The following is a 14,575-nucleotide window of genomic DNA, read 5'->3' as shown; positions in this document are numbered from 1 at the left end:
TTTGTGAATTTTCCAGCTTTTCTCTTGTTGCTGATTTCTAGTTTCATACCATTGTGACTGGAAAAGATACTTTTATGATTTCAGTCTTCTTATATTTGCTAGGACTTGTTTTGTCACATATTATGTGATCTATTCTGAAGAAAGTTTCGTTTGAGCTTGAGACGAATATGTATTCTTTTGCTGTTAGATCATTCTTCTGTATATGTCCGGTGGGTTTATTTGGTCTGAAGTTTGGTTCAAGTCTAACATTTCCTTGTTTTTCTGTCTTGGTATCTCTCCATTGTTGAAAATGGAGTATTGAAGTCCCCTACTATTAATGCATTATTGTCTATTTCTCCCTTCAGACCTATTAGTATTTGCTTAATATGTTTAAGGTGCTCTAATGTTGAGTGTCTGTATACTCATGATTGTTTTATCTTCTTAATAAACTGACACCCTTATCATTATAATGTCCATGTTTTCCTCTTGATATTGTTATTGGCTTAAAGTCTATTTTTTTCTGATATAAATATAGCTCTCCCTGCCCTTTTGGTTTCCATGTGCATGGAATATGTCTACTCTTCATTTGATCCATGTGTGTCCTTAAAGCTAAAGTGAGTCTTTTGTAGGCAGCATATAGTTGGATCTTGTTTTTTTAATCCATATAGCCACTCTATGCCTTTTCATTTGAGAATTCAGTCCATTAATATTTAGAGTAATTATTGGTAGGTAAGTTTTGAAGTTCCTGTTTTCTTTTCTTTTCTTCTCTTTGTAAGTTGATGACTTTCTGTAGTGGAATGCTTTGATTCCCTTCTCTTTATCTTGTGTATCTGTTGTAGATTTTGGCTTTGTATTTCCCATGAGGTTTACATAAAACATCTGGGGTTTTTTTGTTTTTGTTTTTGTTTTACTTATTTGTTTTTGTTTTTGGTCACGCCATGCAGCTTGTGGGATTTTAGTTCCCTCACCAGGGATTGAACCCAGAGCCATGGCAGTGAAAGCACTGAGTCCTAACCACTGGACTGCCAGAGAAGTCCCAAAACATCTTGTATATATAACAGTCTAATTTGCACTGATAACTTTGACTGCATATAAAAACTATACTTTTACTCTCCCCCCCTTTTATGTTTCTGCTGTCATCTTTAACCATTTTTTTAAAATTGTGTATCCATTAACAACTTGATGAAGCTAGAGCTATTTTTATGCTTTTGTGCCTTAACCTTTGTTCTAGAATTAAGTAGTTAGCACATCACCATATTATAGTATTAGAGTATTCTGAATCTAATCTAATATTGCTAATCTTTACCAATGTGTGGTATATTTTTATGTTTTCATTTTACTAGTAAGCATTCTTTTCTTTTTTTTTTTTATAAATTTATTTTATTTATTTTTGGCTGTGTTGGGACTAGTAAGCATTCTTTTGTTTCAAATCAAATAACTCATTTCAGCACTTCTTGTAAGGCTGGTTTAATGGTCATCAATTCCCTTTTGTTTATTAGGGAAAGTCTTCATTTCACCTTCAGTTCTGAAGAACAACTTTGCTTGGTAAAATAGTGTTGGTTAGCAGTTTCTTTCTTTAACACTTTGCCTATGTCATTCCATTCTCTCCTGACCTGTGAGGTCTCTGTTGAGAAATCCACTGATAGCCTTATGTGGGTTCCTTTGTATGAGAGAATTTTTTTCTCTTGCCTCTTTTCAATTTTTTTCTTTCTTTGGCTTTAGACAGTTTAGTTATTATGTGTCTTGGAAAAGAATGTTTTGGATTAAAATTTTGACATGACCTATTAACTTCATGAGCTTGGATCTGTCTTGCCTTTTAAAATCCATTCTTAACATAGAGTTATCCTTTAAAACACTAATCAGGTCATGTTCCTCCTCTTCTGAGAACCCTCTAATATCATCATCTTAGAGTAAAGGCCGAAGGACTTACAATGCTCTATAACAGGGACCCCCTCCACCATCTAACCTTACCCCCACCACTCTCTTCATTGCTCATTCTGCTCCAGCCACAACCTTCCTATATTTGCTAGCCCACTTTAGGGCTTTTCTCTTGCTGTTTCTCTCTGCTTGATATACTCTTTCTCAAATATCCACATGGCTTGCATCTTCACTGCCTTCAAATATTACCTTATCATTAAAACTTCCTGACAAACTGATATTTAAAAAATCCAGCATCCCTCTCAATAGTCACTGCTCCCTTTTCCCTTACCCTGCCTTACTTTTCCTCTGTGCACTTAGCTACTTTATTCTGTGTCTCTCTCTCCTAACTAGAATACAAGCTCCAAGAGGATAGGGACTTATTGGTTTTGCTCATTTCTGGATGCCTAACTCCCAGAAATGCACGTGACACCATTTTTAAGAGTGAGTGTTTAAAACTATTTCTTAATGAATGGATGAATGAGTGAATGAATGAATAATTATATAAAACCAGGTGTTGGGAAAGGTGATCTCTAAGGTCTCATTCAAATCTGCTTATCCATGACTTTGTACAGTTAAAATGTACTTCCTTTTTCTCACTAATGACTTGAAAATGCATAAAATAAAACCACTATGGTAGGAAATTACAGCTTCAGCTCAATGAATTAACATAATTATAATATTTGGCTTTTAATTTTTTTTTTTTAGTTCTTTTGATGTGCTTTGAACTCATGTATTCCTCACAACAACCTTGTGACATAGTTATTATTATTTTCATTCTTCAGATGCGGAAATTGAGGAAAATACAGGACAGATTAGCACATAGCCCAAGGTCGCACAGCTAGTAACGCAGAGCCAAGATTTGAACCCAGAGCTATAGTTCTTGATTGTAGGTCATCTCCTAGGGAATATAAAAATGAAAATTTAAATCAATGATACATAATATTTGAAACATAACTCCCTTCCATTTTAATATACTCTGCCTTAAAAATATTTTATTCAAATACATGTATTTGAAACATGGATATTATAAACACTAATTCCACAAAATACACCTGTTAGTAGATGACATTGTAAGGAAAGGAAATGAAAATATAATTTCCTCAATCATTTATTTTTTTCCTTTGGTTAACTTTTTTTTTCCTTCTACTTTTAACTCAAATTGTTTGAGCTTCTTATTGGTCTTTGATGTGTATTTGGTATCTTAGAAACTGTGATGTCATTCCAACTACTGGAATTTTCACAGAGTCACTAGGGGATTATTACCTCATCTGAAAACCAATTTGAGGGTTAATAAGATTACAGGACAGAGGATTATTTCCTTGTTTTGTCACTGTCTTCTCTCTAGCTTGGAGGTCCTAGTGCTGCTTCATAATCAAGAGCTCTTACACTGTTATGCAAACCTGTTTGGTCAGGTGAGGGAATTCGGGGTCGTGTTGTGGGAAGTCAGCTGGGTGGGCACTAAAGTGTGGTCAGTGGGATGCACCTTCTAGCAGGAAGCAAAGGGGAGGGAGGGAAGGAGAGGAAAAACTTTGTAAGAATAACCGTGTATTTGAGTTTGTACTTAAAAGTTTTACATTCCTTACCACGTCCCTGTGAGGAATGTACTATTTTACAGACTTTTACAGATGAAGCTTAACTAGTAAAACTACTGCATCCAAAGCCAGGTGCTTTCTGCTGCACTTCTGCTGGTACTTCATCATGTTTCTTAAAGCTCAGTCAAGAGCTACCCATGAGAGAGGGTTTAGGGCACCAGGGGCATCTCAAGTTTCAAGCTACACCACCCAGATTTCTATTAATGTGACTATGCTGTGCAAGGAATATAAAGCAAGTGCTTGGTGAATATGCCTAGAAATCCTTCATTCCGTGCATTTAAATGACCTGAATTCCTTCTTGTGGGGGTAGGGAGGAAGTGGAGTATCTCTCTGTAACTACTATTTTACTCATCACTTAAGGAGAAATCTCATTTCAGTTTGAATGAAGAATTGATTAGAGAGTAAAATGTCAATTTGAGTCTAGAAATTCCTTTTGAAACAGCATAAAAGGAAGCCCCCAAAGAAAGCATACTCGTGCAGCGTGTGTGCAAGGAAAAGAGTGGCTCCTTTCAAGAGGGAATGTTGTACCAGACAAGCAAAGACATTTGTGAGAAATTGCCTGGTAAGAGAGAGGGAAATGCAGGCACGTGGCCTCGAAAATATGGGAATAAAAGTATCTTTGTTCTTCGAAAACTTTAGAGTGCTGGTAAAACTGAAATAATCTATAATTACGGTTAATTCTCTTCTAGGCTTTTTTGCGAACGTTTTCTCACCACTCTAACAACTAGAGAGTGTTTCTCAGCGGAGGGAGGGAAGAAGGCGGGGAGGAAGTAACCCCGCCCCTTACCGCAAAGCCCAGTGACTGAAGTTAGTTAACAAGTGTTTCATGTGGCCCGCCCTCTCCCCCCGCATTGATTTGAAAGAAAAGATGCTCCCCCAGCTTTCTTTCTCTTTTTTTTTTTTTCTGGACCCTCACCTCCAGGTGTCCTTTAAACCAACAAAACCAAATAAAAATTCTCTGTAGCTTGAGGAGAAGATTCCTTGATGAATAAGGTCTTTTCTCACTGAATCTGGTTCTTACATAGCTGATTTGGTACAGAGCAGGAGAATCAGGCAGGAGTCGAAGAGAAGCTCGAATTACCCAAAGCAGGAGGGAGGGTTTTTAGGATAGACCAACTGAAGAGACCAAGGAAAGGAGCAAGTGGTACTGTGTGACGGGGCAGCTGTGTGCATGCCTGCTTGCATGAAAGGGTTCATTCTTGGCAATTATTTCCAGGGGAGGCAAGGGGTCAATAAAGCTTTGTGATGCTGGCTCATCTGTTATTGCCAGCTGTCTCCCCTCTCCACCTGCGGGCTTAGAAGCAGCAGGGCTGCCTGCACCTTCATTTACAGGGCGCTGGCATCACCAGCCTCCACTAGTGGCATCAGGATGGGCCCTGGCAGGAAAAGTTTCTGTGCTCACAGAATCTTAAATTCCCCTGGCCCTGGGCAGTGGAGACTAGCAAATGTGAAGAGTGGGAGGCTCCCAAGGTTCAACCAGAGGATGGATCATGAAATGAGTGTTGACAGCACCCCCAGAGGGTTGAAATTAAAAAAAAATAAAATTGGTGAATCACGGCTTTTTAATGGTGATGTTGTTTCTCCTCTTAACATCCTGGCTTTGAGTAGAGTGCTGGAGGCATCACCCAGGCTATGAGTTCAAAGATCATTACATGGCAGTCATTTCCTGGGCTCAGGCATGACTATTTGACCCAGGCTGAACAGAGAGAAAAGTATGGGAAAGGGAATTCCCTTACTTCATGCATGATGTAAATGATTTCTCTACCAATTTCGGAAGGGGTCAGGGTGAGGGTTGGAAGACTCAATCTAAGTAGAACTAGTAATTGTGTTTGATATCTTGTGTTTCCAGAAAGTGTTTCAGCAGGAGCGCACTGGGGCTGTGTGAGGGGTGATTCACATGACAGGGGAAGGGATAGAGAGGAGGCCAATCTAGCCTCCAGCTCCCTGAAGCCATGCGGGGTGGGTGAGGACATGCACATTTGTCTGGTGCCTCCCAGGCCACCTCTTCCCACTCCTCTTGCCTAACATTGCCTGCCTTTCCGATAGGCAGGAAGAGGAATTTTCCTTGAAGAGTGGACATGAAGAGGAAAATGAGAATCTGAGAGCAGGGCTGGCCTTAGACTTAAGCAGTATGAACTCAACCCTGGTGTCCCTGCTGTCACCGATAGCCCTCAGACTCTACACCAGGAGGGATGGTCAGCAGAAGTGCTGTTACACCACTCCTGACTTACACTGGCTACACGTGCAAAGTGAATAGGCTAACAAGTAAGCTTGAAAACAAAGTTGAATAACTAGAGAAATATTTTCGCCTTAACTATTTGGATGTTACCTTAGATATAGTTTGCTATTAAGAATAACCATCTAAAAAGTATCTTTAAAAAGCAATTTCTTTTCATTCACTTTTGCCTCACCAAGGTGGCAGTAATTCAGGCAGTAAACAGAAACTTCAACAAGACAATACTTAGAGTGCATTAAATAAATATAAATTTTATTAAAAACACTCACATAGCGTTATCAGGAATGATATAATAATAAACGCTTTCAAATAACCTGCATTCATAACATTACAATACTTACAGTATTTATAACCATCCTCAGATTTTTATAGACAACCAAACATCTCATGAAAATGAAATGAAACTAAGTTTTTTAAAAAAGCGTAGAAAAATGCACACAGAATTCATTATATTAGTGTCAAACTGCAAAAGTTTCCTACACAAGTTAACCACTAGCTTTAGAAGTGAACTGTACACCACTGTGCGTCAATCAAGATGAAAAATTCATTCAAGTAAAGTTGACACCACTCAGAAGCATTTTCAAGTATGGCTATATAGTCAACCTGATATTCCTATATAAGCAAATTGGAGATCTGCTTTCCATTCATTCTGAGGCAGGTTTGATATTTACAATTATAGATCTGATATTTACAATATGCCACTCAATTTCCTCTCTTCCTCCCTACCTAACCTCTCCTCAACCCCCCCAAACTATACTTCCTGCTCTTGTTGGCCAGCAGTTTGACAAATGACAGTGGATGATACAGAAACCAAATAGTCACTCATATTGGGATGGCTGACTCAAAACCAACAAATGTGCATGAAGTAATCAAATATTTGGGGTTAGATATATGGTATATGCAAAATATTAAAATCATGCAGTTTGACAAATACAAAACAAATGTTCTTGAAATGCCTGTAAATTGGTCACAGCCAAAAACTGGAGAAATTTTTGTAAAAGACAAAAGCCATGTTATAAAGATTTGACCAATAAAACTCAAAGGCCTCCGTTGATTAAGAATTTATTTGAAACGTTAGTAAGCAAAAATGTACACAGACTAAGACATAATTGTACAGTCAATTGCACACCATCCCCCTAAGTGTTTTGTTTGTGTAGAGAAGTCCTCATGGATCTGTGCCTGTATTGGTTACAGGATCAAAACATCTTTATTTAGAGAGTTAAGGACTCTAGCCAACAGTCACTTGCCAAACTCCTGCCTTACAATTTTCCCTTTATCAGCTCAGTGCATTCTATTTTCATGTAATTTTTTTCTGCTTGAAACAGTCAAAGGATTCTCCAAACTCTTAAAATGCTTTTCTTTACAATAAAAAGAGCCAACAGATTTACAAAATTAGTTTTAGTTACATCAGGACATATACAAGTAAAATAGGAGGGATTCAAAATAAAAGGGTTAAATCCCTGAAAAAGAATATATTTATTAACCTACAACAATTTTACATAAACACAGGTGACATGTTGGCATAAGGAGAACATGAGCTGAAATATCCCTGAATTTTTAGAACAAAAAGGTTGAAGTTCAAGTTATACTTGCTAAGAAATCAAGTATTGAAAAAAGGTATGCTTTTTTTTTTTAATAAAAAAAAGACTTGGAAAAAAATGATGGTACACAATGCTATAAGCTTTCACTCTCAGTTCAATATCCTATTGCCAAACTAGTGTTGAGGTATATGACAAGTAGGAACATCACTCAAACCTTTAATGAATTTTTAGCTCACATTATGATATATTTATAGCAGGCTGAGTAGCACCATCATGACGTGAATTCTGCTTCAAATCCATATTTTATATATATATATATATATATATATATATTTAATTTCTTTTTACAGTACTAAAATACTAAAGCATTGCGTTAAAAAAGTTTTGTTTACACTTTAATTTACTTACTATACATCTCTTTCACTTCTTTATACAAATTAATGATTTAAAACCACCACAGCAAACCAGCTGCCTGTTTTTTTTTTTTCTTCCTTTTAATTAATAGATTCACATGGAACTAACCCTGTTTATTAATCTTATGCAGGCATCAGTCTGCTCAATCTTCCCGGTAAAGAGGACACTTAAGCTAAGAAATGAGAACATCACAATGTACAATTATCAACACAAAGGCAGACGGCCATTGGGTTCGCTGAAGAGCAAACAGAGCCACACAATAGCATTGCTTAAGTGAACTAGCTTTGTTGAGTCTGTAGCATGCGGTTAATCACTACCTGCAGTTAACAGAAAATTCTTAAAACTCTACATATTTGAGCAATGAACTTGTCATACAATTTTGTATAAAACTTTTACAGTATAGCATGTGAGATGAGCACCAGAAAACATGTGTTTTGTGGACTAATGTATTCCCTTGAATCCAAAAAGTCCCGTTTTGGATTTAACTGGCTGTAATAAAAATGGACACATTGCTCATCAGCAGATGCATGGCTAAAAGCAAAAATATTTTAAAAGCTTTCTTTGTTTCCTTAAAAAAATCAACTTTGCATTCTAAAATGAAAGTAAACTTTTCTTTTTTTTAAACGTCTCAGTACCTTAGCATTGTTCAAGTTGTCAAAGCTTAGGTAGACAAAGTGCTTCTAAAACACCATTTAAAATATTTATAGATATACATGTTTGTGCACATATACATATTTGTGTGTATATATATGTACATATATATGTTTATTGTCCTACAAGGACTTCACTGGATGAGCAAAATCCAGAGGCCTTTAAAATGTCCACATTTTAAAAACTAAGCTTGTGTAAGAATAGGTAATTATGATTAAAAACTTGAATGAAAAGGTACCCCCATTATTCAAGGGCATTGCAGTACACTGATAGCATCTTGATGATATAAAGGCATTAGTTTTCAACTGTTAAAGACACCATTTTCTTAGCACCATTTCTTAGAACATCCAAACAAATTCAGTGTTTTGCTGTCTATTCATTTATGCTTCTTGTAGCTATTTTGATAAATAAAAGTTAATATTAAGATTACAGTAAAAACTGCATGTTAAAAAGCCATAATTCCAGTATTTCAGTACATTGTATATTCAGCACCAGATGGTATTTTAAGATTCTTGCCCCTGTAATACTACAGTACTTGTTTGATTTGTGTTCCACGACTATGCAAACTTGGTATTATTAAAAGTGGTCACAGATGTGTAGAGTTGTAAGGGGGAAAAATATCACATTTAAATATCATCTCATCCAATAATAGAACCAGTGTTTAAAAATGTAAATTGTGGAACACTTTCTTCTCCACCTTCTTTTTGCATAGAATGCTTTGGTCTTTTGCCTAGATTCCATCTGTGACCACTTAGGAGTCAGTGGAAATTAAGTGCTATGGTAAGATGACCTCTTTCTTTGCTGGTGAGCTGAGGTTCCTCTCACCACATCTGTCAGGAATACTGTGTCCTTTCCCCACTGCCCACATCATGAGAACTACACTAAGGACAGATTGGTTGTGGTCTTTTCAAATGAGGTAACCAACACAAGGGGCGACATCATATATATCTGTTGTAAGGCCCCGTGACCCTAGTGAAGGCGTATGGAGATGTAGTTACTGTGGAGTCTGTGGTCACGGACATGGTCCTTTCGGCAAGGGACTTGATGAAGCGCAGGTAAGTGGGCTCGGCAGGTTCATGCGGCTCAGTGGGCTCCCGTTTCACTTTTTTGCCGTGGGTTTTCTGAGGCACGTAGTCTGGGCCGTACTTTTCACACTCTTCCTCTTTCTCGCGGGCTTTCTCGGCCATTTTGGCTTCCCAGAGCGCCAAGCCATGTTTTGGCTCATTCATGCTCTTGTGCTGGTAAAAGACGAGTGAGATCCTGGTGGGGTGATTCCTGTTGGGATTCTTTAAAGGGGTTGTGGCGTGCAGCTCGCGCTTTGCACACTCGATGAGAATGGACCCATGAGTCGGAGCCACGGCCACTCCCCCAATGTCAGGATCCAGGAAGCTCTGCTCGCTATCAGACCAGACCTCGTCATTGTCCTCGGCAGCACAAGGCTGCTTTTCCTGACTGCCAGCGTCGTGTACTTTGTGGAAGCCTTCCTGGACAGAAGCAGTTCCATCATGGTTAAGACCTGGAAGCGTCTTAGATAACCCATTCGCCGTGTGGGAGAGCACGTCATTCTCCTTGTTTGGGAGATGCAGGGCATGAAGAGAGCTGTTGAACACGCTCGGAGCTGCACTGTAGTTATGGATTAAATGAGAAGATGGGTGATGCTCACCATTTTTATAGTCTGTGTTTGGATTGCTCGGATTGGGTGGTAATCGAGAGGCAGCCCCCATGAAGTGGCCATCCATCTCATGAGTGGAATAAGGGGGAAATGTACCTAGATGGTGTACATTTGGTCTAAGAGTACAACTGCTGAAGGCATCTCCTTGCATATTTTGGTTTCCGTAACCTAAGTACTTAGAAGTAAAACTCTGGCTATTTCCGAACCTCGGCTGGTAAAGCGTATGGATGGGTGGTAGATTTAGCTTAGACAGAGGATCTTGGTTTGGATACCTGTATAGATCCATGGGCTGAGACTGGGGAGAATAGGAACCCAGATATTGGGAGCACTTGTCCATTGATATGCTTCCATTGCATTGATATGATGATGGATATTGGTTATTCTGATTCAAAAGCCCAGGGTAGGGGTTCATGGGATTAGAAGAATTCAAATATGAACCTGCAGCTTGGGATGAGGCGGAATAGAGGTTCATAGGGTCGGCGCCTCCATAAATCTCTGAAGGGCGTGAAGAGCTTGGATAAGGACTAACTGGATTGGGCCTCCTCGTGTATAGACTGGTGGATCCAGCAGAAGTGTAAGAGCTGACAGACTCTGACTGAGGGTTATCAGTGAAGGGGTGATATGGTTGCTGCGGCTGTGGAAGCTGCTTCTGCAGCTGGGGCTGGGGCTGCTGCATGACTGGTCCTGAAAGTCGCAGAAGTTCTGTGGACCGGAAAAGAGAGAGCAAGAACAAACATGCTTGGTCAGCACTTTATGAGAACTAGTGAGGCTGTCTACACGTACGTGAGGACCATCACTAGAATCACGCAACACCCGTCACACGAGGCCGAGAGCAACGTCAGAGCTCTCTAATCACTGTCTGGCATAGTTTTTTGTGTCTAAAGCATTAGAAACCAAATGGCAGAGAACACAGCAGTACATTTTGGTAAGTGGTGAAAAATGTAATGAAACATCCAAAAGCCATTCCATTGAGAGCATCGTGTTCTCTGGAGCTTCCGTGCGTTTGAGCAAGCCACACTCTCTACTTGAAGTGCCCTGCCCCCTCCTCCCCATCTCCCTGCCCTTCCTTGACATAGTCATCCCTTCCTCAAGGAAAACGTCTATAAACCCAACTTCTAGTGCTTTTGTAATACTTTGTCATAGCCACTGCAAACATCAGTCAGATAAAGCAACAGTCATCATGTACTGGAATTATCCATTTTTAGTCCCCTCCTCACCTCACTGCAAAGTAGTCCCTTGAGGGAAAGGACCATGTCTTATTTTACTTTATTTCTCCATTGCCTGGCATGCAATCAAATATGTTAAATAGGTAATGTAGCAAAAAATTTGTTATGGAAGATTCAGCAATGCTATGAGAAAAAGAATGACATTCATTTAAATACCCAAAGCACCTTATACAACTGGCAAACCCTATTTCATTAGCAAGCTTTCCAGGAAGGAAATTTACACAGTTGTAGATACAACTTTAAAGGAACTTTCAGCTTTGTAAATGAAACTTTTAAAAGTCATACTTCTGTTTCATGACCGCACTTAAAAGAAAGAGTAATATGAGATGAGAACAGATAAACGGAGCCGCAATGGCAGTCCTGAGAACTGAAACAATCACTGCGGAGGCCAGTTAGAAGGAACTAGACACAAAGTTCTAACTGATTGTACTTTATAGCTAACTTACAAGAGATACCAGGGAGTGGATAGGATTTACTTCTCTTAGTGTAAGTCAACCAATCAATAAATATTTATTAAACATCTTTGACATATTATTCTAAATTACTTAGTTTTATCCCTGAGCTTCAAAATCAATCAGTAGGGAGACTTGACTTTGTGAAGCAAAGACGGTTGGTCCTAAGCAGAGCATTATACTAATGCAAAAGATATGCATTTTTCTCTTGTTAATGGCTAGGCCAATACCATCTCTGAAATTTGGATATGGACATCACATTGTATGATTTCTCTTTTTAGAGTATTAACTATAGACAAAACAAGAAAGAGAATATCCACTAGCATTGATAAATAATGCTCTATTGCTACTACTACAGATGTGATCTATTTTGATGGGTAAAAGCTTTTTAAGAGCTATACGTGGATTCCCCTCGTAAACCTCAGACTCAACATGGCTAAAGAAAGGTATCTTATTCTCCTGCCCTTCCCTCATAAATCTTATTTTCAAACTTACCTCAATAAATAGTACTGTTTTAATTATCTAGGCTTATAACTTTGGAGTCATCCTTAAATATTTTTTCTCCTTCATTCTAATGGTTTGTCACCAACGTATTGATAATCATTTTGGAAGAATTCGCTTCTGTCATCTTTTGCTATATCTTCATTGCTACCACCAAAATTCAAGCTCTTATTACCTCACTCTTGGTTTACTGCATCAATCTCCAAACTATTAGTTCCTCTGCCTCTAATTTGGCTTGTCTGTCGTTGATGGATTAATACTAATTTCACCATATCACTTACCATAAAACTTTGCCATTTATTATAGAATAAAATCCAAACTTCTCCCTCACACTGGGGCTGATGCAACACCTCACTACCATCTCCAAGAACAAAGCCTGGGCCTTGCTACTTTAGAGAAAATTCTAGTACAGAACTAAGCCCATGATTGAACATAACCTTCCAAAGTTAACAGTGTTCATGTTTAAAAGAAGTGTCACGTAACACATATATCTACAATACTTCACATTAAATTTACCTGCCAACTGTTTCACCTGGCTTGCATTTTCAATCTGTTTTGTACGAGAGGAGGCTGACTTTTCCTTTTCATTCTTATTTGTGCCGTTCTCCAAAGAGGAAAGCTTTTCAGCTGCAGCTTTCTTGGCTTCTAGTTTCCTTTGTCGGCATGTCTTGACTGGCTCTGCTAACATCCTGACTTTCCGTCGAAAAGAACTCAGTACCTGAATGGCACCATTTCGTTTTTTCTCCTCCTGAGCTTCTGCACTCCCAAACTCATCCACATCCGAGACTTTGTAGAGAGGCAGAACATGGAGCTGCTCGTCCTCAGGTTTCCCTCCAATTTCTCGATTGTCTTCTCTAGTGAGGGTGCATACCTGGCAGGGAAGCAAGACAGCACAGCCTCAGTTTCAGTCCAGGTGACAGCTGGTGTGTGTGTGTGTGTGTGTGTGTGTGTGTGTGCAGCACAGCCTCAGTTTCAGTCCAGGTGACAGCTGGTGTGTGTGTGTGTGTGTGTGTGTGTGTGTGTGTGTGTGTGTTTTCCCTTCTCAGTATTTAGATTTGTGGTGCTGGCCTACTGGACCAGATTGGTTTGTTACCATAAAACCATGATTGTCTGTTATTAATGAAAATTGCATCAAAATGTACATCAAGATAAACAAGTTCATGTTGACTTTTTTTTTTTTTTGGGAATCTATCAGGAACTGTTACCTGCAGTGACCCTGTTCTTCACATACATTTCTGACTAAGGGAAGAAGCTTCAAAAAGAAGCTACAAGTTTCCTCTACCAAATGGCTTCCTCTGCTTTTGGTAACATCACATTCGCCTCATCTCATACTTTGTACACAAAGAGATTTCACATCTTTCCTCACACCTAACTCTCCTTAACTGTGTTTAAGAAATTTCCACAGGATACCAAAGTGAAAAATCTAAATAATGTAAAATTGAAGATTTGATTGATACAGGTAATATGTAAGTTAACACTGCTTCTACCTTTCTTTTCCCTCCTCTGTACTTTATGAAATCTAACTTATTGTTTCTCTTCTCACTCATTTCTCTTCTGAAAAGAAAAAAAAAAAGCTACTTCTGCTGCTTTGATAATTTGATGGTACTTTTTTTCTTTTGTTGGCCACAATCACATTGGTTTTGATGAAAGATTGTTTGTTGGTTTTAAAATACTAGCTTTTAGTATTTAGTGTTTTTAATTAACGGAGAAAATGTGACCACAGTTATTTAAAACCCAAGGTAATACAAAAGCATTGAAAGATACTCTTGAAAGGAATGTGATGATTATATTAGATTTACCTTTATAAATAAGTTTAACACGCAATGGTATTAAAATGAGCGTTTCACTTCGTACACATAAGTCTTCCCAAATCCTTGCCTCTGAGCACTTGTCACCTTTTCCCACAATTTATCCCTACTCGCTTCTACCTCTCTAGTGCTGCTTTCCATTTCACCTCACAGAAGCTGTGACCTATCAGAGGCAAATTCCCCTTCATTCAAAAACTTTCTCATCCTCTGCCCACTCTCCATCACCTTGCTGGAGAGAAACCTGGTTATCTTCAAGACCTACTATAGCTCCAGCGCTCATTTATTTCTTCTGCTTCCCAGAATCTAGCAGAGCCTCCAAATGATGAGCAGGTGTTCAATACCTGATGCGTGATGGTGTTAGATACTGAGGATAAGTCTCATGTTCGTTCTCCTGGATCAGAAATCAGCAAACAAGGGCCTGTGGCCAAACTGCCTTGCAGCCTGTTTTTGCATGGCCAGTGAACTAAGAATGGTTTTTTTGCATTTTTCAAGAACTTTTTATTGAAAAAATCCCAAACAAAGAATATGACAGAGATCCTATGTGGCCTGCAAAGCTTTTAACAGAAAACTTTTCCAACCCCTG

At 38.7% G+C, this 14,575-nt stretch overlaps 1 protein-coding gene across 3 annotated transcripts in view; it reads right to left on the bottom strand.

Moving 5' to 3' along the window:
* Positions 1–727: 727 nt before the first annotated feature.
* The window catches only part of TET2 (tet methylcytosine dioxygenase 2), a 142,164-nt gene continuing 128,316 nt past the window's right edge, over positions 728–14,575 (bottom strand). For 2 of the 3 annotated variants that reach the window (XM_082462744.1, XM_082462745.1), the window contains 2 exons: positions 12,701–13,055; positions 5,953–10,707 (listed from right to left, as the gene is read on the bottom strand). In XM_082462744.1, coding sequence (XP_082318870.1) covers positions 9,272–10,707; positions 12,701–13,055 — 1,791 coding nt within the window. In that variant the 3' untranslated portion in view covers positions 5,953–9,271. Of the gene's footprint in view, positions 2,798–5,952; positions 10,708–12,700; positions 13,056–14,575 lie in introns of those variants that run through there. The other variant, XM_082462746.1, reaches the window with a different exon arrangement.

Source organism: Balaenoptera physalus (assembly GCF_965194825.1).
Source record: "Balaenoptera physalus genome assembly, chromosome: 5".
NCBI lineage: Eukaryota > Metazoa > Chordata > Mammalia > Artiodactyla > Balaenopteridae > Balaenoptera > Balaenoptera physalus.
The sequence above is the reverse complement of the archived record's forward strand: the minus strand, read 5'-3'. Positions and strand labels throughout refer to the sequence as shown.